This window comes from Leptodactylus fuscus, chromosome 5 (genome assembly GCF_031893055.1).
Source record: "Leptodactylus fuscus isolate aLepFus1 chromosome 5, aLepFus1.hap2, whole genome shotgun sequence".
NCBI lineage: Eukaryota > Metazoa > Chordata > Amphibia > Anura > Leptodactylidae > Leptodactylus > Leptodactylus fuscus.
Genome location: NC_134269.1, coordinates 148,635,606 through 148,661,154, shown reverse-complemented (window position 1 = coordinate 148,661,154; position 25,549 = coordinate 148,635,606). Strand labels below are relative to the sequence as shown.

The window sequence follows — 25,549 nt, the reverse complement described above, 5'->3', positions numbered from 1 at the left end:
GTTTTATCTTCAAAAACTGCAATAAAAAAAAATCTGAAAACCTAGATTTAGTAAGTGTAAGTATTATCAATTACAAAAAAAGAGACTGAAAACCTTTCCTGATCAATAACTTACAGCATTTTTGTCAAGTTATGTGCTCCCTTCCAAAGTACAGATTTCATCTCTGGCCCTCTGTTGCACACAGTGGAGGGAAGTTATTAAGACTGGCATTTCCGATGTCAGTCTTAATTCCCCTGCTGGCACAAGAAGAGCTTTCTTTATTGCTTCTGTCTGACCAGAGCAGAGGTCGGAGTTAGGCGGTGGAGAAGTAGGCGTTAGTGGTGTGGCCTACCAAATGCACAGCCCTGGATTCCAGGTGTAACGTTCACAAACGTTTTCTCGCATGAATTATAGTACATCTGTCCAGCTCAGCATTTCCACCCCAGCCTACCTTAGTTACTGTCCCTATTCCTGTTCCACCTATTTTCACAAAAAGTGGGGAGCGGGTGAAGAACCTATAATGTGGTGCATCTTTGGCCCAAAAAGGGCTATGTGCTAAAAATGCACCACATCTATGACAGAAAGCTGGTGTAGATGGGTCAAACTTACAATACAAGTCTCTAGAGCCTCTCTCTGACTCCCATAGGCCTGCATTTGACCTCCTGTTGATACAGGAATGGGTACAAGGCAGAGCAGAGGTTACTCCTCTGGAAGGGTGCACGTAACTTCATTATAAAGCTGTCTGTACATATTCATTAACTTTACTCTACACACAGAGGAGCCAAAAAATGTACCAGAGTGATGTAACAAGATGTATCTGAGTCTGCTGAACACGATGAGAGTGGGCTTTACCTATAAGGGCTCGTTCACATCTGCGCCCGGTCTCCGTTCTGCAGGTTTCCTTTTCCTGCACAAAACAGAGGCAGGAGACGGAAACCTGCTGGCATGTTTCAAGCCCATTCATTTGAATGGGTTTGAAAGATGTCAGGCCGTGAGCGGCGGTGAGCGTTTTATGCTCTCCACCGCGAAACCGTTTTTTTAAACCGGACACAGAGTCGGACATGCAGTACTCTGTGTCCGATTTTTAAAAAACGGTTTCACGGCGGAGAGCATAAAACGCTCACGGCCGGAACAGGTCTGACAGGTTTCCGTCTTATGCATGTAGAAGATGGAAACCTGAGAACGGAGTGCCGAACGCTAGTGTGAACCTAGCGTAAGAATGTTATCAATCATTAAAAACAAAGATCTTTAAAACCACAAGAAACTAAACCAAAATTGTATTAGCTACAGGTATAACTTATTACAGTGATTATGAAATCGACGACATTTGTAAGGCCCTGTTCACACTATGTGTGCTCCACTGATGCAGCAGATATTTGAAACAAAACCTCTATGTTTCTTAGTGAAGGGCTATCTCCGGTTGTCTGGATATTTCAATAATTCCTCTGTTATTCCACTTAGACATTTTTGAATGAACTTAAAACTGGATGTTACCATTCACATTGTCATAAGGGTGTGCCACTATATAGTTTGTCATAGACAGCGCATGTATGACAAATGTCCACTGTTTTGACCTAATATTGTCTAATATGCTTTTCCGTAATTGTCTGCTTTGGCAGGTTCTGTTCCAGCTTTGGATCGGGCAAAGTTCAGAGTTCTTTCGACGCCTAGCCCTTCTGCTTTCTCCCGAGAATGCCTGCGTAGGACCACTTACTGGCCCGGAGATGCTTCCACACTACATTTGGTGTGATGTGGCACAGGATCTACCTCATACTCAAGCTGCCTGTTTAGCAGAACTGAAGCGCAGCTATGAATTTTACCGTTACTTTGAAACGCAACACCAATCCGGCTCTGACCGCTTATCGAGGAAGAAGAAAGAGACCGGAGAGCTGAACAGCCTTCATGGAGCTGTCCGCAGTCTGCAACTACATCTAAAGGCGCTACTCAATGAGTAAGTGTGGAACCGCAGCTCTATCATATAATACCACCATAAGACTCATTGTCACTCTGTATTAGCTTCCCTGCTACATACTACAAGCACAAGCAATCGGCCATGTGTACAGTGTATGGGTTAGTCTGGACAGTGGTGTATTGAGTATTTTTAAATAACCCAGTTTCGTTAATCCTAGACCCCCTTTAAACCCATTGAATGCAAATCCTAAATTCCCTATTAGCCATCCCTTGTAGTGAGTTTCTTCTTAAGATAAGCCTGAACATATTTTATTCAGAGTGGAAGTGATGTGTTCAGCTATCAGTAACACAGATTTGCGGTTCTGTCCAGATGGATAAAACAGTTTTGAAGTCTGTATTATTTTGTCAGCAGGAATCTAATGCATATAAAAACTGCAGCGCAGAGATAAAGCACTTCTTTGTTTATGTTCAAGGATTATCATAGGAAGTGTCTAACAGGATTATTGCACCTAGCTGGCTGCTGACACTGAATGGAATAAGAAGCTCGCTCTTCTGTATTCTCTTAAGCTTTCCATTGCATAATGATTGGACGATTATTTATTAGAAATACTAAAAGAGCAGAAAATTAAATTGAAAACAAAATATTTTAATACTTCCTTCTAGCAGCAGATAATAATAATACTAATAATTATTATTATTATTATTATTATTATTATTAAGAATTATATCATTGTTGCAGTGACTGCAGGTATCCAGAAAGCTACAGGGAGATACAGTGTTAAAAGTTAACAATTTCCATCTTCTTTGCATAGGGTAATTATACTTGAGGATGAGCTGGAAAAACTTACTGCCCTTAAGGAATCCCAGGGCATGACACCTGAAGCTTCTGTTATACTGGAAGAAAAGATAAAGATGATACAACCACATGTACAGGCCAGTAACACATGTTGGGAGGAGGCCTTGTGCCAGGTGGAAAGAATGGTTCGGAAACCTCCAGGAAGGAGAGGTACAACCAACTTCTTAATATTCACATTTAGAAGGACTTTTTCTGATCTGAGGTATATAAAGGATTTAAAGGGAAAGTGACACCAAGAACATTACCGATTGTTTGAATTACATTTTTTTGGTAAAATTGTGCACTGATTTTTAGCTGTTATTATTTTCCATGTTATTCTCTTATAATTTAAAAAAAAACTTGCAATTCCACCTCTTACCAATAAGCCTAAAATAGTTAGTGACTTCCTGTCTCCCCGAGGTAGACCATTGGCCATAAATACAGTGTTCTGGAGCAGACCCTATTAACTTCTATCAAAGAGTTTTTTAGACATGTTGTGTGAGCTGTGAATCACCTATTGTGATTGTTGGATTCTGTATTTTATCTACATATACATGAAAGCTGTGGTCATCAGTGTGCTGATAAGTGAGACAGCTGCTGTGAAAAACAGGAAGATTCTGCATATTATTTTGCCTAGTAGCCAGAGTCAGAACTGCAGGATTTTAAGGATTTGCTTCCTTTCCCTTTAAGAAAGAAACTAAGTATGTGAAGCAAACATTTAGATGCTTGCTTGGTTTAGACCATTAGGTGCTTTGCGGCAACCACAGACCTTCAATACTATTTCAACAGGAAATTTAATCTTTGTAGTGGTAATATGACTATCATACAATTACATCCAGCGCCTGTGTAAATACTTCTCTTGTCTCCATTTCTAGATACATCTAACCCAACATGTGAAAATTCACATTGCCCTGTAATCCCCATTGTGCCTCCTGCACTACGCATTGAGGATAAAGACCCCGTCCCAGAGGAGCAGGTAATGGCCACTTTTGTGTCCTCAAGAGTCCCAGGACTGGTTCTTTCCTCCACATGGCAAAGTCTCTGGTTCTCTTCAGCAGTACTTCCACAAAGCATAGCAGTCAATGGAATGACAACCATTTTTATTTTCAGGAATTTGAGGCCTATGTTGAAGACATAGCTCCAGATGACGAATTTAGCAGAGATGATGTGTATTTATTTTCTCCAGAGGAGAGAGAGAGACAGAAGCGAGAACGGGAGGAATCTAAGAGAGTATTGCAGGAGCTGAAGGCTGTCCTAGGCTTAAAGGCATCTGAAGCTGAAAGACAGAAATGGAAGCAGTTGCTGTTTAGTGAACATGGTGTGTTATCCCAATCCTCTCGGTTATACTGCTGGATACCGTCTTCTTTCTAATGTGTTTTTTATGTCAGAAATAAGTGCAATTCATGATTTATTAACATTTCTTTTTCAGAGCATGAATTTTCCTAAATGTCAAATAATGGTTTGTCTCATTTTATTAGTCTCCTCATAAAAGGACCTCTCTGCTAACCAGGCTAAATTTCACTAAGTATTAGGAGGTCGTCTTTTAGCAAATTCCTGATAATAGTCTGTCTCAGTTAAGCTAGGTTCACACCTGCGTTTGGCTTTCCGTTTTTGGAGTCCGCTTGGGGACCTCATGAACAGAAACCTAATCCAGCTATAATGGGGCTTACTGGGTTTCCACCTAAAAAAAGTGAAAAAATGCGGAGGGGATTCGGAGATGGAAACCCTGAACGTAGAGCAGGTGCAAGTGTGAACCTAGCCTTAGATCAGTTCTCTGCACTATGAAGCTGGTTTCTGCAAGGATTAAAAATTCCCATTGTTGCCCTTTCAGCTTTACTAAACTATGTTGACACCTGTAGCATCAGCCGTGTCTAGTCCAGCTGTAGTATTTGATAGGTGTTTCTCAAATATGTCTGTTTATTCTCATCCAATGTTATTAAACGGGTTAATAATTGGTGTCAGTGACCCACAAATGGGTTAAAAATAAAAGCCATTAATCCTCTATATAAAGATAAGGGTTACACATTTCAGTCTGAATACATTATGGGTACATCTCTTAGACCCAATGACTCTGGTGAAAATCTGTGTCAGAATGACTGTATAATCTTGATATTGGTCAGTCTCAGACTAAGGGACATGAATCCATCTAGAACTTGAGACAGATGTGATCGCAAAGGACATAAACCCCAGAATGTCTATGACAGGGGTAGGGAACCTTGGCTCTCCAGCTGCTGTGAAACTACAACTCCCAACATGCTCCATTCTGTTCCATGGGAGTTCCAAGAAAAGCAGAGCAAGTATGCATGCTGGGAGTTGTAGTTTTGCAACAGCTGGAGAGCCGAGGTTTCCTACCCTTGGTCTATGAGTTCTGTCCTAATAATGTATGCAGTTTGTATTGTGATATCTGGTGATTTATCCCCTATAAATACATATAATGTATTAGACTTTATGCAGTGTTTTTAAAGGGGCTCTATCAGCAAAATCATGCTGATACAGCCCCACATATGCGTGAATAGCCTTTAAAAAGGCTATTCAGACACCGTAAATGTTATATTAAACTACCCCCCATTTTAAAATAAAACCCTAAAAATGAATGTGCTCTACTTACGCATCATGCACGATGGGCGGGCATTCAGGGTGTGTCTTCTTCTTCATCCACGCCTCCTCTTCCTCCGATGTCCTCAGGTCCCGTCCTCCTCCGGCGCTCGCGAACTGACATTGATAAAAAAAAATGGCCTGGGCGCATGCGCAGTAGCCGTAGTATAAGCCGCATGCTACTGCGCATGCGCCCAGGCTATTTTTTTTTTAGCAATGTGAATTCGCGAGCGCTGGAGGAGGACGGGACCGGAGGACATCGGAGGAAGAGGAGGCGTGGATGAAGAAGAAGACACACCCTGAATCACATTCTTTTTTAGGGTATTATTTTAAAACGGGGGGGGGGGGGGGGGTGTAATATAATATAACATTTACAGTGCCTGAATAGCCTTTTTAAAGGCTATTCACGCATATGTGGGGCTCGATCAGCATGATTTTGCTGATAGAGCCCCTTTAAAATCATTTGTGTCGTTCCCTATGAAAGGTAATATTGTATGTTTTCTACATATTTGCAGCCAGTACTCCATTCTTTGTGGCTCACTAAACTCTAGGCTGCAGTTAATTTGGTAATATATTGGGATAAATATGTTCTCTCTATCTGCTTTATAGTGGAAAATATGGAAATTTATGGAAAGATAGGTCTCTCCAAGTTGATGAAATGATATTGGCCAGGTCATCAGAGCTTGAAGAAACCAAATATTATGTCTTTAAATGTTTGATGTGTTTCCCCATATTAGAAAATATAACCGCCTGTCTCTAATAATGCGGCCACTATGGGAATTTAGGCTAATAATTTTAATACAACCTTAAAGGGATTTTCCTATCTGGGAAAGCTATGGCCTTTTAACGGAGTAAAGGATAATTTGCAGATTGGTGACCGTCTGAGCGGTTGAGTTCTTACTTATCTGCAAGGTATCCCCTATCCCGATATTCTTCTTTTCCTCACTGCTGGTTTAGCAGTTGATTTAGAAATCACGTGTAATAGAATTCAGCTCTCCATGCATTGACTTCAATAGACTTGTGCTTATACAGTATACAGCAGCAGTCAACCAATGACTAAATAAGAGGTAGATCTCCGACTCCCTGTAGGCAATGTACCCGAATTGTAGTCACAGTTTACAGTGCTGCACTAATGGAGCCGAGCTACAAACAAACAGATCAGAAGGAAATAGATAGCAGGCGAGCATCACCCAAATGACAGATCAGGCTTGAGCTGCTTAATGGACATTTGTGACCATAGGATAGGAGATAAGTGTGTGATTATTGGGGAGCAGATGTGGGGACCCCCAGTGATCAAGAGAACAAAGACCCAGAAGTTGCCATAAACATGCCATATGAATGCACACGTGACCAGTACTCCATATACTTCTGGGTGAATTGCCCTTTGTTTTGCAGAATGATTTACTTATCTATTCTACTCTACTGTCATTTACTACATGAAAAGTATAAAGTCAGTAACTGTTGTTTTGGTCTCTTTTTCTCCCCCAAAAGCCGTAATTAAACCTTTCACACATATGGAAATCGTGGATAATCCTTTGTCTCCTCCAGCCTCCAACCTGGACTACAAAAACAAAACACAAATGAATGATGAAGATGTCCCCAGGGAGGTAAATGGGACAGAAGCCTTCCATAAAGAAGCCACTATTGATGAAACCTCAGAGGTACCTGTCCATGATCAGGATCAAGCAGAGACAGAAACATTTCGGCTATTGGACAGACCTGAGCAAACTACCGACAATGAGAAGGTTGAGCCTCCATGTCCTGCACCCAGGACTGTCTTACCTGCCTCCATCAAAGAGAGACTTGCTCGAATCCATCAGGCATCAGATTTACACTTCACCTCCGGGTTAGCGGCACAAGCAGCTGCCCGGTCACTAACATTTACCTTCCTGCAAGAACAGACTTTTGGCGATGAGTGGGGCAATGATGATGATGAAGATGATACGGAAAACAGTGATGCTTATATTGGAGATGAAGGGAATGAAGACAGATCTTCAGAAAATAAAGAATGACCAAACTGAGCTAAGAAAGGACAAGCCATTGAACTCTTGAAGAACATAAAACTGGTTAGCCTGTTCACTATGTAAGGGCAGGCTAGAGGTAAACATTTACTCTTGAAATAACACATGGTGATTTAGTATCCTCTGTGCCTGGAAAGTTTGCAGCCTTCAGCTCTGCAGTGTTTCAGTGAACCCTCCTCCATGTTACACTATGTGTGTCTTACAAGGATCTGACGACTGCTGGAGACGCCTCTAGCTCCAGACAGGTTCAATGCAGGCAATCTACAGTATGTGGTAATTGTAAACCAATGCAGCTGCCTGTCTTTCGGGTTATTTTAATATTTAACGTTATTTATTAAAACCAAGACCCAGTTTGTTTCAGGTGTTAATATGGTGTCCTCCTCTTTGGCGGTCTTGCTTTCTAGACAGGCTGATTGAATTGTTTTACCGCGTGTGGTATCCATGCCACGTTGGCTGTCTGTCCAGTGTGCACTGGCTGAAGACATTGTTCCTTTGTGACTATACTATATTTCTTAAATTATTCCACTTCTCTAAGCTTAGAATGTAATTTTTATAATAAAAAAACAACACAAGAAACCTTAACTTAAATTGTTTATTTGATTTTTTTTTTTTTATCATTATGATAGATGACCATGTATTTTCAGATAACAATCTGTCTTTCAAAGTCTTGGTTGACTTTTCTTTTTAATATTGCGTATGGAGGGGGGTATTTGGTGAACATTTCTGATATCTTTATGCTGCATGTAAAATCACATTCTTGACTGGGTCAGCAACTAGTAATATTGCAGCTAGATCTGTCATCCTGATGGCATATGAAAGCTGAGGGTCTAGATTACATAAAACTGAGATACCGCTATTTGAATTGACACCCACACACACACACACCTTTCCCCACTTTGCCACTGCTACAACTGTACATACTGCTAATACACATCTTGTGAGAATGTCTTCAGTAGCACCTTCAGAAATACTGTATATTTACTTGGTGTGAGGGTTCAATACTTATTTCACCAGCTGTAAGAAGTCTAAGTGAAGATGAGGAGGAGAGCAATTTAATAAGTGGAGAAGCAAACCTATTTCTTTAATAAGCGGAGAAGGAAACCTATTTTTTAAATAAGATATACCGTATATTCTCGAGTATAAGGCAACCTTTTTCAGCACAGTTTTTATGCTGAAAAAGCCCCCTTCAGCTTATACTCGAGTTAGGGTCCGGTTCTCTGGTCTATGTGGGTCAGTGCCACACCTCTAATGAGGCGCTAGCATTTCAGCAGTGGTGGTGGTGGTGGGCTCATTTTTACTGACCTAAGCCAGCCCAAGTCAGGCCGCTTTAAAAAAAAAAAAAAAAAAAAAAAAAAAAAGCTGCATGCGATCTGTCCTGGGCTGGCTTTGCGTTTTCGGCAGGGGAGGAGAGAGATGGCTTGGGGCGGCCATATGGAGACAGCACTGCTTCACCATTCACCTCTCGGCAGCAGTGCTGCTCTAGCGGCCGCCCCCTATTCTAGACAGTCAGCAGGGCTCCCTGCCTCCTAATCCCCCCCCCACTCTGACTGCTCTACTACACGCCACATAAGCTGAGGCCTGCACTCGACGTGCTTCATAAAAATAGTGATAATGGTAATAAGAGTGATTTTCCAAGTATTTATCCCCTATCCATAGGATAGTGCATTCCCCCCCCCCCCCCCCGGCTTATACTTGAGTCAGTAAGTTTTCCCAGTTTTTTGTGGTAAAATTAGGGGCCTCGGCTTATACTCGAGTATATACGATATTTAAAAGTTTCTTCTATTCATCTCTCCTGTTTCACTTAACAGAAGTGGTTTTACAGTCGGCAGTACGCTTTAGGTAAAAATTGGGCACAAATATATCCTTGTTTATTTAGACTTACAAACCTAGAGAGATACAAATAAAAAGGGTTTCCGGCCTATTTTTGTGGCATTCAGTATTGTTTCTGTTTACAGACTTTAGCACAGTTTTCTCTTATCGACTGCCAGGAATGAGAAGCTTTTGTTATTGTAATTCTGAAGCTAGGAGCTGTATGGGCACATAGACACACTGGGCTAGACATATTGGATCACGAAAAACAGCATTTTTGTAAACACCCTTTTTTTCCTACCATCTTATTTAAGAAAAGTAAAATGCAGGACGTGACCGGAATGAAAGGAAATCTTTACGCTGAGGTTGTGTGAGGTGAATTCATTTAGTAAAGAGAATTAATAGTCTCTTGTTGTCACATGGCCTAAATTATTCTTCCTAGGCGATGAAGAAGACAAAAACAACTTGCGCTGTCCTGAGAAAACTGAAACTTCCTGTGCCAGCTAAAGCCTTGTAAACAGAACTGAATAAATAACCAGGGACCTATATAACGTTTTTAGCGATTAAAACTTTTCACAATGTTCTGTGAAGGAGAAATAAGTCACAGACATCTGTATCAAATAAGTGATGTAGTGCCAGAAGCTCAGAAGATTCCGTTTACTGTGCCGAATAAGCATTAAAGGGGTATTCCATCTCAAGGATCCGATCTATACTGCTAGCCTATGTAAATTCAAGAGTACTCCGAAATACACTGCTTTAGCTATGCTGATTTGTTTGTCTGCTATGTTAGAATATTCCTCCCATTGTATACACAGAGTGTCCCTTTATTGTTACATAATTGGGAATATTACCACTACAATATGATGTTAATTGGGAGTGGCTGTTTCGAACCCAAAAAAATGTGCCATGTTGTCCATGTTTTTGTTTTTTTTAAAAAAAAACGTTTTTTTTTTTTCTTTCTCTCTATTGTGTTGGGGAGGTGCGAGTGGTTAACATTTTTGTAATATACTTAGTTAACCTATATAACTTCCTTTTAATAGAAGACACGCTGTAAAGTTCCCACTAGCAATGCTCTAAGCATTGATAGAGAGAGTCTATCCTGTACACCTGTCCTCAATACAATATGTATAGCTGTAGCATTTGCCAAAAATGGATGGTCATTTCAATTGGCTGTATCTCCAGTTTTATACTCCCTAAAAAAATGGATTTGAAAGCTGAGATTTTCAGATTGTGTTATTAGCTATACGTAAAAGGGAGATATCACTGGGTAGAAACATGAACTGCTGTATATAAAGCTCAAATTCCCGACTGTGTTTTTAACTAGTGATATCTCAGGTAATTTTAAAGCTAGTACTGAACCATATGAAAGCTGTGAATCTCTGTTTTTTTATACATTGTATAAAATCAGAGATATAGCCATTTGAAGTGACCATTCCCCCTTTGGAAAAAGCTACTCTACATACTGGCAGCACAAATGTGTTTCTTGGCATGAGTTAGGCCCCTTGTACAGGACAATGTGCTAGTTCAGTGTACTATCCAAGTTTTTTTTCCCAGATAGCACACTGACCTGTACATTTCTGTTGGTCCACGCACTTGACTGTGTATTATACAGTTCTCTATTTGGGCCTAAAGTCTGGGTCGCAAAACTCAGGACAGGTCCAGTTTGGCAGCTGTTCTTCTGCAACTCCTATTCATTGAATGAATGGGGCTGTGGAAGCATGGGAGGCACATAGATGACACAGTCATGTGAAATTAGCCTAACACTAGGAATCTACAACAGTTCCTCACTGCCGTAGATCTTCATTCTGGCACACAGAAGAATGTTCAGTTTTTACAGGCATGAGTGGTTGATAACAGCATATTCTCCATCTTTTCAGAGTGATCTGTCCATTGTGCATGAATGAAATAATTGGGCAGATAGAATCCTTCACATTGTGATTTGTATTAGATCTCTACAAGGGTCCTGGAGTCATTGTGGAATATAGATACTGATATCATGTTGGTACTAGCACAATATACCAACATTACAGTACATTACGTAGTAAACACTAACCTCAGATGATCTTTGACTATAGAAGGAAGTGGGAGCTAATATTGAGTAACCATTCTATAGGTCATAGCTGACGTACATGTTCGCCTGGCTGACAAGCACCTAAAATACTTCCTGCATACACTCGGAATGATGAACTCAGCTATATAACCCTACGCAGGCATGATAAGTTTTTTTTTTTTTTTCTTGTTAAAACAAGTAACAAGTGGATTTAGACGGCAAAGTTTCTCTAAATATTCTATTGAAAAATGTGCAACCTTTCTTCATGGGATATACACAGAAATGTAATATTTATTTTCTATTAGACTATGGCACCACTGTCCAATTTGTATGACCTCATGTTTCTTAGTGGAGAAAAAACTTGTAACTTTTCCCTTCATGTAGTAGTGCAGCATGATAAAGCCCTGACCTTCATTATTCTATGCTAGTGATGGCGAACCTTTTAGAGACTGAGTGTCCAAACTACAACCTAAAACTTACTAATTTATCGTAAAATGCCAACATGACAATTTAACCTTAATACTGACCGGATCCACAATTGTGAACAGTGATGGACCCGCAAAACACCATTTTCTGAATGCGGCTTTACAGAGCTTTCAATAATACAAAACAACTTTGTACTGAAAGGTAGTTTTGGCATTTGGTATAATTTTGAACAATTAATGTTCACTATTTACATTGCACAGATCTGTTTTACAGTGTATGGTGACCATGCAATGTTATTACAGCCTGTATTAATATCACGTCTGCTGTAAAACAGATACTGTGTGACATAAATAGTGAAGTGGCCCCATGAAGTCCAATCTGCTCTAAAGTGGCCCCCACATGGTCCAATCTGATGTAAAATAGCCCCCACACAGAATAATCTGTTTCACAGATGGTGCCCGCAGAGGGCTCTGGGTGCCACCTCTGCCATAGTGCCAAAAGTTCGCCACCACGGTTCTATGTGATCAGAGGTGTCGACTCATACATTCTAGAAGACAGATTTTGTGACACAAACTAGACAAACACATATTGGAAAAAAAACTTTATTTGGCTAATCTTCATCTATGTGCAAGGAGGTCAGAGTTCTTGCTGCTCTCTGTCAGGAATTACAAGGCATAACAAAGATGTGAGACTTAATGGTTATATAATGATACATGATTTCTGCTCTTATAGAAATAATAGTCCTATGCTCAGCTTAGGTGCGAATAACAGCATTGGGCCTGTGGTCAATCCATTAAATGACATCATGCACAAGACATGACACATAAACTAGATATGATTTGTACATTGGAAAAGTATAAACCAAAACTCAGAATATTGTGATAACTTGGGTCCAAAAGTAGCTTGTGATGTTTCAGAAAACTGCTCTACTTCTATTGTCCAATAAGGTTGGTGCTTTCATGCGCTCATGATCCTCTTCTCTACTATGTCTGCTGATTTAATGGAGCAACCTGTGGTGAGATGACAAAGCAGAAGTTACCCTCGTGCCTCATGATTCAGTCTCTGGTGACCACACGTTGTTCTTCTGAAGATCCTTAGTGCTGTCACTTGAGCAGTCTAAAATACAGATGCTAAAAATACTTATTCCTCAGCCAGCTTGTTCCAGTAAGAGGAAAAGTGGCCAGTCACGTAAAATTACAGTCAGTGGCAATAAGGCCAATAAATTGTGAGTAGATGGAGAGATATATAGAAATATGAGATAGGTAGATTAGATACATAAATAGATATTAGATGAAAAATAGAAATAAGAGAGATGCACAATATTGTCTATGGTGATTTATCATACCTGGAATGCACTAGCTCATTAGTCGTATCTGTCCGCCTTATATCAAGAGAGGAATATTCCATGTGTCCTTCATAGCTATGAAAGTCAATATTACATTTATTAAGTTGTTTATGTAACGTGACCCATAAATTGATAGGCTGATTTAGGTCCATGGAGTGGTGAACACAATGACATCTTTCTCTAAGCGTTAGCTGAATGCCCCATTGTCGAGACTGTAAAGAGACCCTCGGTTTTTCCTAGCTATATGACTGGCCTTATACGACATTCAGTAGTTGCTACTGTACAAATGTTGGCTTTGCAGACTGTATAATGATTCATTACATAGAAGCATTGACAAGAAATTCACAATCTACTGCACAACCTTCTCAACAAGAGTGGTGTGTCATCCATTGAAGAAAACCTCAAAGGTAACGATTGGGTATGATTTCTCTGCTTTGTCATGATTCAACCAGATGTCATTCATGGACCTAAATCTACAGTTCCTGTTTAATGTATTATGGATTCCTCAATGCGGTCCAAGGTTAGGTTCACACCACATTCGATCAATAGAGGTGCAGCTCCACCATAGCCGTCGGTCACCTGACTGCATTTTGGAATGATTAATATTCCTCCCAGTTCTTCTACTTTCTGGATAGTCCACAAGTCTTGTAATTGAATACAGTGATAAAAGGTATTTCGCACACTGACCTGTACCAATAAAGTGTTTAGGCAGATTATCCTTTGACATATATTTGGAGACACACTGTGAACACAGTCTTACAAGTACCAACTGGCACATCTGTTCAAAGTCTCAGAGAACACATCCTAGTGTTGGAGTAGACACATTCATTATGTATTGTTTGTATCACACTTGTGTCATTTACAGACATGCAAATGGAAAGTGTGCACAAGTACAGAGAAGAGGAAAACATATGATGTGGGTGGCGAACTAGAACAGAGCTACAAGTCTTGTTTGTATGTGATTCTTAACTAAGCAGCGTGAGCATACTTGTAGGGTTTCACAGCGCAGCCTACACTAAACATCTGGCAGGTATTTAGGACTCAGGATTCCAGCCACAACAATGGGCGATTGATAAAGATTGCCGTATTGTATGCCAGTCTTTATGTCCTCTAAGCCAGTAGATGAAGCACTTTATTCATGATGAGGCTGGCGCCTTGTCATAAGTCAGGCAAATCCTTTGGAAAAGTTTGCGCTGAGATGAAAATCTGTGCGCGCTCGCTGCTACTCTAGATATTTGCTGCCATTTACTCCACATAAGTGGCGTAAATTCTGACTGTGGAGCAGTTACAATGTCATTTCTGCAGTCTGTAGATTAGACTTTGAGTAATGTGCCACCCGCTGGTTCCTGGCTTGAGTCACACTGTGACTCTGCAGTGGGCAGTAATAGGTATCTCCAAGTCACAGTCCTAGCTCTCTGATCTCTGGGCTTCCCGTACAATGCCTTAGGCAGCCAGCATGTATCAAAGTGTTAGGGGAACTACAAAAAATTGCAGGACCCCATGTAAAGAAGAACCCCAGTCGATGCTTAATTCTACCAGTTAAAAAATTAGCAAATATAACAACTCATAGCATATGCCCTTGACAAAAAATTTTAACAGAAACTTGTATGTATGACATTGCTTGATATGAAGGAAGGAATAAATACCTAAATTTGAAATCCTTGGGCAAGTGGTATCCTGTTTGGTAGTCACTCCTGCTTCTTATTATCTGTTTCTGAAGATCTTTTATTGATCTGCTATATCCATTAAAAATGTAGTTTGCAAACACCAACCTTCCACAAACATACATCTGGGAAAAAAGACCAGAAAATGTAGAACACTTCATTACTACTAATCCCCTCATTTTCATAAGAGCTGAAAAGTGATATCACTATAAGGCTGGTTGCAGACGACCGTGGCCGTGTTCCCATCCCTGTGTCCCCCATGTGCAGTCCGCGCTTTTAATTCATATCCAGTCGGTTACAGCACAGTCGTCTACTGCCAGCATAGGAAATCCACACTCATGGGATTGTCAGTGTGCTGTTCATTCCAGATGTGTTCAGTGCTAGATCAGTCTCATGATGGACACCAATGGACCTTGTAGAAGTCTATGGGGTAGATTTATCAAGCTTAGCGTTGAGTGCATCACTCTTGATATTTCCTGTGCCACTAAGAGGATGTGCCTCATTTATCAAGTGGCACATGCCATGTCATATATCAGGTGCATCCCCCAATGGGACCTTCGCCCACACTGAATTCTAAACCATTAAAATGGCATACATTATCCTAAGGCTGGTTTTACATGACCATAATGGACCGCAAATGGTCCGCAATTGAGGGTATTCAATTGTGACACATTGTATTCAATGCAGCCTCTTACACCACCGGATATTTTGTCTGTGGTGTGGCCGGGCCGCAACCGTGGTCCGCAATTTATAGGACATGTCCGTAATGGCCGTGAATTGCGGCACTGCATGGACTCGCCGATAGAACTCTATGGGCGAGTGCGGCAGAACACGGATATCTGCGGAGCCTATGATGCCGATCAGCAACTAGTGTTCCTGATCAGCAACTTGCGGACCGTACATTAAATAAGGTCGTGTAAGACCAGCCATAATCTGATGTGGCCAGACACCTTGCCATGCCCCATGTCAGAAAAGAGCAAGGGCAACATAAAAGAGAAAGAAAGTCAAACATGGATTTGCACAAAAAATTGAGACTTTCATGACTTGTATGCCAGAAAACTTACATAATAAATCTCCCCCTATGTGCCAGATTTATCATACAAGCTGCCAGACCGTGTAACTATTCATCTCTAGCACAAATTAAGTCTATCCATCAGGCCGTCACCCACCTTAATAAGACCTGCCCCACCCATACAGGGTGCAGAACAGCAAACTTCATTTATGTATTTAGTTTGCACAAGAAATAAAACACGGTCATCGTTTTTTTTACGTGAGTTTTGCCACACATTCTCCCAATGACTTCTTACTATACTCTGTTCGGTCTGAAGTAGCAGCTGAAAAGTGTGGACCAACAATTACTAAGAAAAATACAGAAATTTCATAGATGGAAAGGATAAAATCCTGTTCACAATAGATGTATTTAGCGATATTGTTGCATGTAATTGAATATATCTCCAAGTATCTGCAGGCAGCAGTAGTGTTCAGACATAGCATAAAAAATAACTATGTTTTCTGTGTATCCTTCTGTGACCGAGGTCTAAACAGTGCACAATGGGACTGAAATGAGGTCAGTACATCTAAGTCTCATTCCTCTGTCTACAGTAAACAGTGTTTTCATGACAATTTCTGCTGAATTGCTGCCAAACATTAGATCCTTGACAGAAGAATGCATTTAGAAATGTTCATGAAAATATGTCCATTCTATGTGAGGAGCCTATGGATTTATGGCTGTATATAAAGCGTATATATTCCATATACAAAGATGGAATCTGTACAGAATTATAAAAATAGTAATGATATATTAAATGAAACATCATTGATGATAAATGATGTACAAATATCTAATGTATGAGAGAAACAATGAGATTCTGAACTGAACATAGAAAAGAGTGTTAAAGAAACAACAGAAATGCACTTCAATGCCTAAAATACATAAAGAAAATAATATATTAATAATAATATGTGTGTTGTGAGCAGTGACTGATGAAGGATTACACTGCCACCATGTGGACACAGTAAGAAGTGTTAACCTACTTAATATGAAAGTTTGGATGTTTGTGTGTTTGTTCCTCAATCAAGCAAAAGTGGCTGAACGGAATTGAATGAAATTCGGCACACAGATAGATTTTAACCTCGATTAAAATATAGGCTACTTTTTATTCAGGTAAATGACATGGCTTCATGACTGTTATGAAGTTATGTTCACATACTATGTTAAATAGCTATTAGCAGCACCTTATCTCAGCCAGGGCTGTTATCTCTCTGTGTAAACACACGCTAACTCTCAGTGTGTATAGATATTTGCATATTATCTGATCTGCTGCAGTGCTGACACCCAAACATGGGCAAACACCTTTAATCCATATTGGCAGTATGTCAATTTTAAACTTGCCTGGAATAAGAAAAATCTAATTTGTCGCAAACAACGACAGCTATGAAGGAAGCCAGAAGACGCACAGTTCTCCTCAAGCGCAGCTGAGGGGGATCATCGATGCCAACAACACACTCATTATACGGCGTCCCAGCAAGCTGCTGACATGCTGGAACAATCATGGGCACAACGCAAGAAACAAGTTTAGCGGCAGGCCAGCTTGAGAGCTGCCAAAACGCCAGAGCATGCGGATCATCAGCGCCAACAACACGCTCATTATATGGCTTTCCAGCAAGCTGCTGACATGCCAAAACAATCATAGGCACAGCGTGAGGAACGAGTTCAGTGGCAGGCCAGCTAAACATCTGTCGAAATGCCGAAGCAGGTGGATCATCAACACCAACAACACGCTCATTATATGGCATCCCAGCTAGCTGCTGACGTGCCGGAACAATCATAGGCACGGTGTGAGGAACTAGTTCAGCAGCAGGACAGCTTGAGAGCTGCCGAAATGCCGGAGCAGGCAAACCATCGACGGCAGCAATTTGCTGAATATAGGCAGATCATCGATGTCAACAACACGCAGACAAAGTTGTGGGCAAAGGCTAGTTTACTATATATGCTGATATGTTTTGTAGGGTAATTTACATTATGTCTCATTTCAGTCTCTGAGACTGGGGTCTGTGGCTGTCTGGACTATGCTGCGTATATACACACATATTTGTAATACAAGTTGAAACCCCTTCGCAGCACTTATTCCACAACTACCTAAATCCTCGGTACTCTATGTGTTATACGCACCAGTATATCATATATTCTTACCAGAATCATTCCTGGAGCTACATTGTGTCGCTGTACCAGTAAAGGTTGTTTATGACCTGTGACAGTATGAGACGTGTTGATGTCATACTTTAATAGACGGAATGAATCCACTCGGCACTGTAACAAAGATACATTTAAGGAATACAATCATCACAATGGCAATCTAATCTAATCTGTAATCTCTATGGCATCAGAATTATTCAAATAGTATTCACAAGAGGATTTTGTTTCTTTATGTCCAAGTTGATATATTTAAAAGGACTGACCCAAAGGGGAGCAGGAGAGTCCACTACGGCCCTGTGACCACTGAGGCTAGTCAGCGAAGGGCCTGAATGTCACTACCTGTGACATCACGTGTCCTCTTCCTGAGGCATGCTGAGGTCGCTCAGTGGCCTCAGTGGTCACATGACCGCTGAGGCCAATCAGTGACTTCAGCACAACTTCAGAAGAGACCTGCCAGAGCAGATAAAAAGGGAGGCACGGAAAGACTCTGGAGCAGCATGGACAGGTGAGTATACATTTTTTTTATATATATTTTTCACTTCCCGAGCTTATTTAATGTTAAAATGATTGTCCTTTTGCCCGGACAACCCCTTTAAATATAAATTTGTACCAATATAGGAAGTAAGATTTATTTAGCAAATCCCCCAGACTATAGTGACATTAGGGACGAGAGAGAAACTCTATACAGTAACCGCGCACGAAGTCTTTGTTTCCAAATGCTAATTGGATGAATTTATTGCGCTACAAGGCCCTGTCTGCATCTCTCAATAGTATGTCGAGTCTCAGTTTTTAAAAGGTATACATGAGAATAAATAAATAAAATTAACAATATTATTTTTCCTTGAAGGTAGATGGGTCCTGCCTTGCATACATGTGGATCTGCACAGATAGCACATATGTCTGCTATTGAGTGGCAGAGCTGCACATGCAGTAAGCAAACATACACATTCATACAGAAGGCTGCCCAAAATCTTGGCTAAGGAACTGATAATTTAGAAAGCTACAGAACTATTAGTCTGGAGACTAAGCTATTTTTGAGTCCTGACCCAGCAGTAAAATGTTATTACTGCTTCTCATATTCAGAATTTGCATGAAGTCCTGTTACTATGCAGTTCACCTGACTCTGTAGTCAAAGCTGTTATCAGATATCATTTTCTTTGTGTTACCTACCTGTATACATGGCATACTTCTATATCTGTTCTTTTTTTCATATAGTTGGTCTAGCAAATCCTTACTGTCATTTGTTGCAGAGCCCAGGGATGACACAATGCACACTACAATGACCTGCTCCAAGGATGAGGTCTTGTCTATCAGCAGGTCAAACTCCAGGTCTGTCACATAGGGAATCTGGTGATTACTACACCGACATATATTGCTCTCTTTACCCAGCAACATTTTTTGTAAGACGACGGGACAGGTATGATGTGATGTGTGCCAAAGCTTCTCTGGTTCTTGTTCTAAAGATAGTAGAGGACCTGAAAGGCTTGCATGGATCCTATAGGAATGTTAGAAGTGTAAAGCGAAGTTTAGATGGAGTATAAACATAAAAAAAGAATTTGGCTACTATGCAATATTATAGAACTGGCAAGTCATGTGACATAAGAAATATCAAAAACTATACCCAACTAAACTAATAAATGAAAATATCTATGTTATAAAAGCAAATGTCTATCTGGTCTCTATAGGTATCCAAAAGTTCTAACCATTTAACCCCAAATTTGGCACACTGGTAAATTGAGTGGCCAGGAAGATGTTCATAAAGGTCACAACCATGCTGTATGTCACCAGGCCATGACACAGTCTCCAACTAGTTACAATATCTTCATGTTCTGCCCTCTCAGTTTTATCAACTGCCCCACCAGCATGTGAGCTGACGCTAGTTTCACACTAGTACTGTGCTTTCCGTCATTCATGCCCAATGGTGGACCCAAATGATGGAAAGCTAGACCACTAAAAGAGCGGTTAAATCCATACGTCAGCGGACCCCATTGACTATAATAGTGGTGTCTGTTGCCTTCAGTTTTGACTGAAGTACAGGAATTTTCTCTCCAACGATTTTTGTCCATTTCTGCAATGGAGACTCACCGATGTGACCGCAACCATGACAATTTAGTCCTTATTACTGTTGTTGTCCATTATCAGATGTCATCAGAGGATTGTAGATACACTGTGATCCCTCACCTTACAATACTAATTGGTTCCGGGATGACCATTGAAATCTGGTTGCAACCATTGTAACCTGAGACTATAACTCTATGGGAAACTAGTATCTGGTCAGTTATCCAGTGCATATACTTCAGTAATACATTGGTTTTACCAGTTAAATGACCATGACAATCTGTTGGACCTTGCAGCACTGTATGTTGAATCTGGTTTCAGGTTATAATGGCCCAGAAAAGACCATTATGCATGTACAGTCCTATGAAAAAGTTTGGGCACCCCTATTAATTTTAATCATTTTTAGTTCTAAATATTTTGGTGTTTGCAGCAGCCATTTCATTTTGATATATCTAATAACTGATGGACACAGTAATATTTCAGGATTGAAATGAGGTTTATTGTACTAACAGAAAATGCGCAATATGCATTAAACCAAAATTTGACCGGTGCAAAAATATGGGCACCTCAACAGAAAAGTGACATTAATATTTAGTACATCCTCCTTTTGCAGAGATAACAGCCTCTAGTCGCTTCCTGTAGCTTTTAATCAGTTCCTGGATCCTGGATGAAGGTATTTTGGACCATTTCTTTCTACAAAACAATTCAAGTTCAGTTAAGTTAGATGGTCGCCGAACATGGACAGCCCGCTCTCAAATGATCTGAAAACAAAGATTGTTCAACATAGTTGTTCAGGGGAAGGATACAAAATGTTGTGTCAGAGATTTAACCTGTCAGTTTCCACTGTGAGGAACATAGTAAGGAAATGGAAGACCACAGGGACAATTCTTGTTAAGCCCAGAAGTGGCAGGCCAAGAAAAATATCAGAAAGGCAGAGAAGAAGAATGGTGAGAACAGTCAAGGACAATCCACAGACCACCTCCAAAGAGCTGCAGCATCATCTTGCTGCAGATGGTGTCACTGTGCATCAGTCAGCAATACAGCGCACTTTGCACAAGGAGAAGCTGTATGGGAGAGTGATGAGAAAGAAGCCGTTTCTGCACGTACGCCACAAATAGAGTTGCCTGAGGTATGCAAAAGCACATTTGGAGAAGCCAACTTCATTTTGGAAACAAAGATTGAGTTGTTTGGTTATAAAAAAAGGCGTTATGCATGGCGTCCAAAAAGAAACAGCATTCCAAGAAAAACACTTGCTACCCACTGTAAAATTTGGTGGAGGTTCCATCATGCTTTGGGGCTGTGTAGCCAATGCCAGCACCGGGAATCTTGTTAAAGTTGAGGGTCGCATGGATTCCACTCAGTATCAGCAGATTCTTGAGAATAATGTTCAAGAATCAGTGACGAAGTTGAAGTTACGCCGGGGATGGATATTTCAGCAAGACAATGATCCAAAACACTGCTCCAAATCAACTCAGGCATTCATGCAGAGGAACAATTACAATGTTCTGGAATGGCCATCCCAGTCCCCAGACCTGAATATCATTGAACATCTGTGGGATGATTTGAAGCGGGCTGTCCATGCTCGGCGACCATCTAACTTAACTGAACTTGAATTGTTTGTCCAAAATACCTTTATCCAGGATCCAGGAACTGATTAAAAGCTACAGGAAGCAACTAGAGGCTGTTATCTTTGCAAAAGGAGGATCTACTAAATATTAATGTCACTTTTCTGTTGAGGTGCCCATACTTTTGCACTGGTCAAATTTTGGTTTAATGCATATTGCACGTTTTCTGTTAGTACAATAAACCTCATTTCAATCCTGAAATATTACTGTGTCCATCAGTTATTAGATATATCAAACTGAAATGGCTGTTGCAAACACCAAAATATTTAGAACTAAAAATGATTAAGATTAATAGGGGTGCCCAAACTTTTTCATAGGACTGTATGTTGAAATATTTGGTACGGAAGCCATTGTAAGTTGAGGGACTGCTGTATTCAGAGATATAATATATATAACATAATCCCACATTTCAAGATACAGTGGAGTGGTCACCTATACCAACCAATCACATTAGAACTTTTATTTCCAAAGGGGCCTTGATAAGATGACAGCAGACATCGGATTGGTTGCTACAGACCACTGCTTCATTTTTCGTTAATCATCCCCATTGCATTTTATGCTTTTTGGGAATATATGAAAGTTTTCAATCATAAATCTTGAAGAAGGATGACAACCCAAAAACTAAGTGCAGTGGAAGGTTAGACTAGTTTCACATCTACACTGCAGTCTCGTTGGAGAATCCACTACAGAAACTGCCAAAAATCAGCAGAGAGAGAAAAGTCCTGCACAGAAGAGTTTTCTCTCTCCCAGTTTCAGTATAAAAATGGCACAAACCCTATAGACACGCGGCTGACTCATTGTAGTCTATGAGGTCTGCAGGGGTCCGTGGAGAACCACTGTTTTAGCAGACAGGATCTCCGTTGTTGGGGCCTGCCAGGGCACAGCCCAGTACTGAATTTTCATTTCACGTTTCAAAACTGTATTGGATATTGATTGGCCTCTTGATCGCCCCTGGAACAAATCAAGACCGGCCGTATTTGAGCATTTATCTGAAAACCCCTTCCCCTCCACCAAACCCCTTGTGTGTGATCTTCACATAAATACGGACCACGTTACCTTTGAATGGGTGGGGTCAGCCACAGCTTTATTACATATATATGGCAAATGTATATATATATATATCTATCTATCTGACATAAGCAGTAACCCTGTTCCCCTCCTCCTCAGCGAACGTTGTGGTGTGTGCCCCCCGGAGTGCCCCACCTCCTGGTGGGCACGCGTTGGACTTGTTTCCGGTGGGGCATGTCGCTGGTACTCTTCATCGCTGAGAAAGGGGGCCAAGGTCCTGCTACTATGCCTGCTGTGACAACAATTTAATGCAAATATATATTTACAGCATATCATTTGCTAACAGAAAGAAAGAAAACAAAACTTTTATCTGCACGGTACATAGTTACATAGTTAATCAGGTTGGATAAGGACATTATTCCCTACAAACGCTACAGTGTTGATCCAGAGGAAGGCGAAAAACCCCATGAGGCTCATGCCAATTTGCCCTACGTCAGGGGGAAAATTCCTTCCCGACTCCAAATCTGGCAGTCAGTATGAAAACCCTGGATCAACGTGTCCTTAAAATTCTATAACCTGTCCATAACCTGTTATATTTTTACTCTTCAAGAAAGGCATCCAAGACCCTATTGAAAAGAGGGGTACAATCATAAATGAAAAGAAATGACTTAGCGGCTTGGCTTAGGGGTGGGTGGATGGGGAGTTGCTTTGTCAGCGCTGGCAGGGATTCAAAGGAATTTCCCCGCCCAGCGCTGCCCTGGATAATCCTGTGGGTGACCCGGCTCCCCTCCCCGGGCCACCAATGAATGGGAATCCCCCCTTGAGGGGAAGGGCATAGGTCACACGGCCGCTCAATAACCCATGTTTTAGTATCTATATATTTACGATACAGAAATGGTACTATGTAGACCTCTACACATACAGTACATTCTTACCATTACAACATGCTATTCATTAGAAATATAAATTATTCCTTCTACATGCTAAAGTCAAAATGTAAACTTATGTGAACCTTAAGATTCTTACCCTGATTTATTAACGCTTAATTCATTTACATTTTTACTTGAATTTGGATCAGCAGTCTGTTCCCTCTTCATGCTTGAAAAAGATGAAGGTCTACAACATGTAACAAGTAATACAAATGAATAAAATGCAATGAAATAAAGGCATCATTTAGCTGTTTTGTGGTATCAAGTCCAATTTCTAACTACCATAGAGAGTGAGATAAGTGAATGTCACACACTATGGTGCTACTTATTTGGGAAAAACCAGGACAGTTGAAGTTGCAGTTTTTTGAACCAAAGCCAGAAGTGAATTAGGCAAAAGGGAAACATAAGAAAGAGCTCCCTATATATTTCCTATTCCTTTTGTAGCTACTCCTGGCTTTTGCTAAAAAAAAACAAAAAAAAAAAAACCCCGCAACAAAATCTGCAAAAAAAAAACTGCAATTCTGCAACGTGGGGCCTCAGCCTTAAGGCATCTGTCACCAGGGTGAAGCATATTAGATGTCGGTTAGATAGGTCAGACTCACCTGAATAAGATGCCCTGTTCCCCATCTGAACCTTTGTTGCCAATAAATTAATTTATTTCACAATATGCCAAGGGTAGCTCATTGCTCCAAACTGCTATGCCCCGCACTGCTCTAATACAGCGCCCTTTCCTCCTCACTTCTTTGAGTGACAGTGTGTTCATACTGGTATATTAAAGCAGTGTGGGGCATAGCAGTTTGGAGCAAGTGAGCCGCCCTCACTGCTGAAGATTGTTCATTTACATATTGTGGAATAAATTAATATCTCAGCAATGGAGGCAGGAGTTTACACGGCCAAAAAGGCATTACAATCAGGTGAGCCTGTGCTATCTAAGTGTGTCGCTGGATTAATATGCTTCACCCTGGTAACGGACTCCCTTTAAGGCTGAGTTCAGACAGAGTATATTTGGTCCAGAATTTGAGGCGGAGGCTGCCTCAGATTCCGGACCGAAAAACGGTGGCTGCAACTGGATGCTGGTGCAGTGCACCGGCATCCAGTCGCGACACTCTGCTCAGGATTAGGCCCAAATGAATGGGCCTAGTTGGGAGGGAGTGTTTTCAGGCGGACGTCCGAGGCTGAACTGGCTGCGGCATCTGCCTGAAGAATTTGCATGTCGCTTCTTTTATCCGGGAGCCGGAACAGACCGCTCATGGAAAAAAGAAATAACCGACTCTCATTGATTTCAATGGGAGCTGGTTTTTTTGGTAAGGATTTTGAGGCGGATTCCACCGCAAAATTCTGACCAAAAAACTCTGTGTGAACGCAGCCTACGTCTGCCTGATACTGTATGAAAATTGCACATTAGTTGCAAGGTACCCTGACAAAGTGAGGCTGATCTATGGGGTTCCCATCAACTGGATATCCTAAAGCTTTTACTGCTTAGATGTAACTGTAATCTGAACTCGCACAATGCATTGCTCCATGGCAACGATTCCCAAACTTTTTGATCCGAGGAGCACTATGCGGGACAGAAATTCTGTAGGGAGCACTTAACATATTTTACCTAAAACCTACATAGCTGCCAAACATAACGAGCAAGATTAATGATGGGAGGGGGATTTCTAACGAATTGATATTAGATATTATATTTTCTATTACCTTTATTAAAATTTTTTTCATTCTCAGTCACAGTTAAAAAATAAGGAATAGAGATGAGCGAGTAGTTAAATACTCGATATTCGTTACAAGTAGCCTCTCAATATTCGACTACTCGAATCGAATATCAAATCCTATTATACTCTATGGGGGAAAAATGCTCATTTCAGGGGTAGGCAACATTCGATCACATTGAACTTACCAAGTCCACGAGTGAGGGTCAAGCTGGATTCTCCGAGAATTTTGATTGGACGAAAGCTATACAGTTGCCCAATCAATGCTGGTTCTTCTCCTACCTTTAGAAGTCTTCTCCGCGCAGCATCCCCACGTTGTCTTCCGCCAATGAATTCACTCTGCTAGGCATCCGGTCTGTCCAGAGACGACTGCGTATGCCCGCACTACA

At 40.8% G+C, this 25,549-nt stretch overlaps 2 protein-coding genes across 4 annotated transcripts in view; one reads left to right on the top strand and one right to left on the bottom strand.

Annotated features, from left to right (window-relative positions):
• The window catches only part of VEZT (vezatin, adherens junctions transmembrane protein), a 34,349-nt gene extending 26,432 nt beyond the window's left edge, over positions 1–7,917 (top strand). For all 3 annotated transcript variants that reach the window (XM_075274465.1, XM_075274464.1, XM_075274463.1), the window contains exons 8-12: positions 1,599–1,930; positions 2,703–2,896; positions 3,601–3,701; positions 3,836–4,043; positions 6,812–7,917. In XM_075274465.1, coding sequence (XP_075130566.1) covers positions 1,599–1,930; positions 2,703–2,896; positions 3,601–3,701; positions 3,836–4,043; positions 6,812–7,332 — 1,356 coding nt within the window. In that variant the 3' untranslated portion in view covers positions 7,333–7,917. The remainder of the gene's footprint in view (positions 1–1,598; positions 1,931–2,702; positions 2,897–3,600; positions 3,702–3,835; positions 4,044–6,811) is intronic.
• Positions 7,918–12,577: 4,660 nt separating this feature from the next.
• The window catches only part of LOC142204979 (uncharacterized protein C3orf20-like), a 36,111-nt gene continuing 23,139 nt past the window's right edge, over positions 12,578–25,549 (bottom strand). Inside the window, exons 16-20 of the mRNA XM_075276322.1 lie at positions 23,549–23,638; positions 19,002–19,326; positions 17,829–17,945; positions 14,618–14,760; positions 12,578–12,636 (exon numbers count right to left, since the gene is read on the bottom strand). Coding sequence (XP_075132423.1) covers positions 12,624–12,636; positions 14,618–14,760; positions 17,829–17,945; positions 19,002–19,326; positions 23,549–23,638 — 688 coding nt within the window. The 3' untranslated portion in view covers positions 12,578–12,623. The remainder of the gene's footprint in view (positions 12,637–14,617; positions 14,761–17,828; positions 17,946–19,001; positions 19,327–23,548; positions 23,639–25,549) is intronic.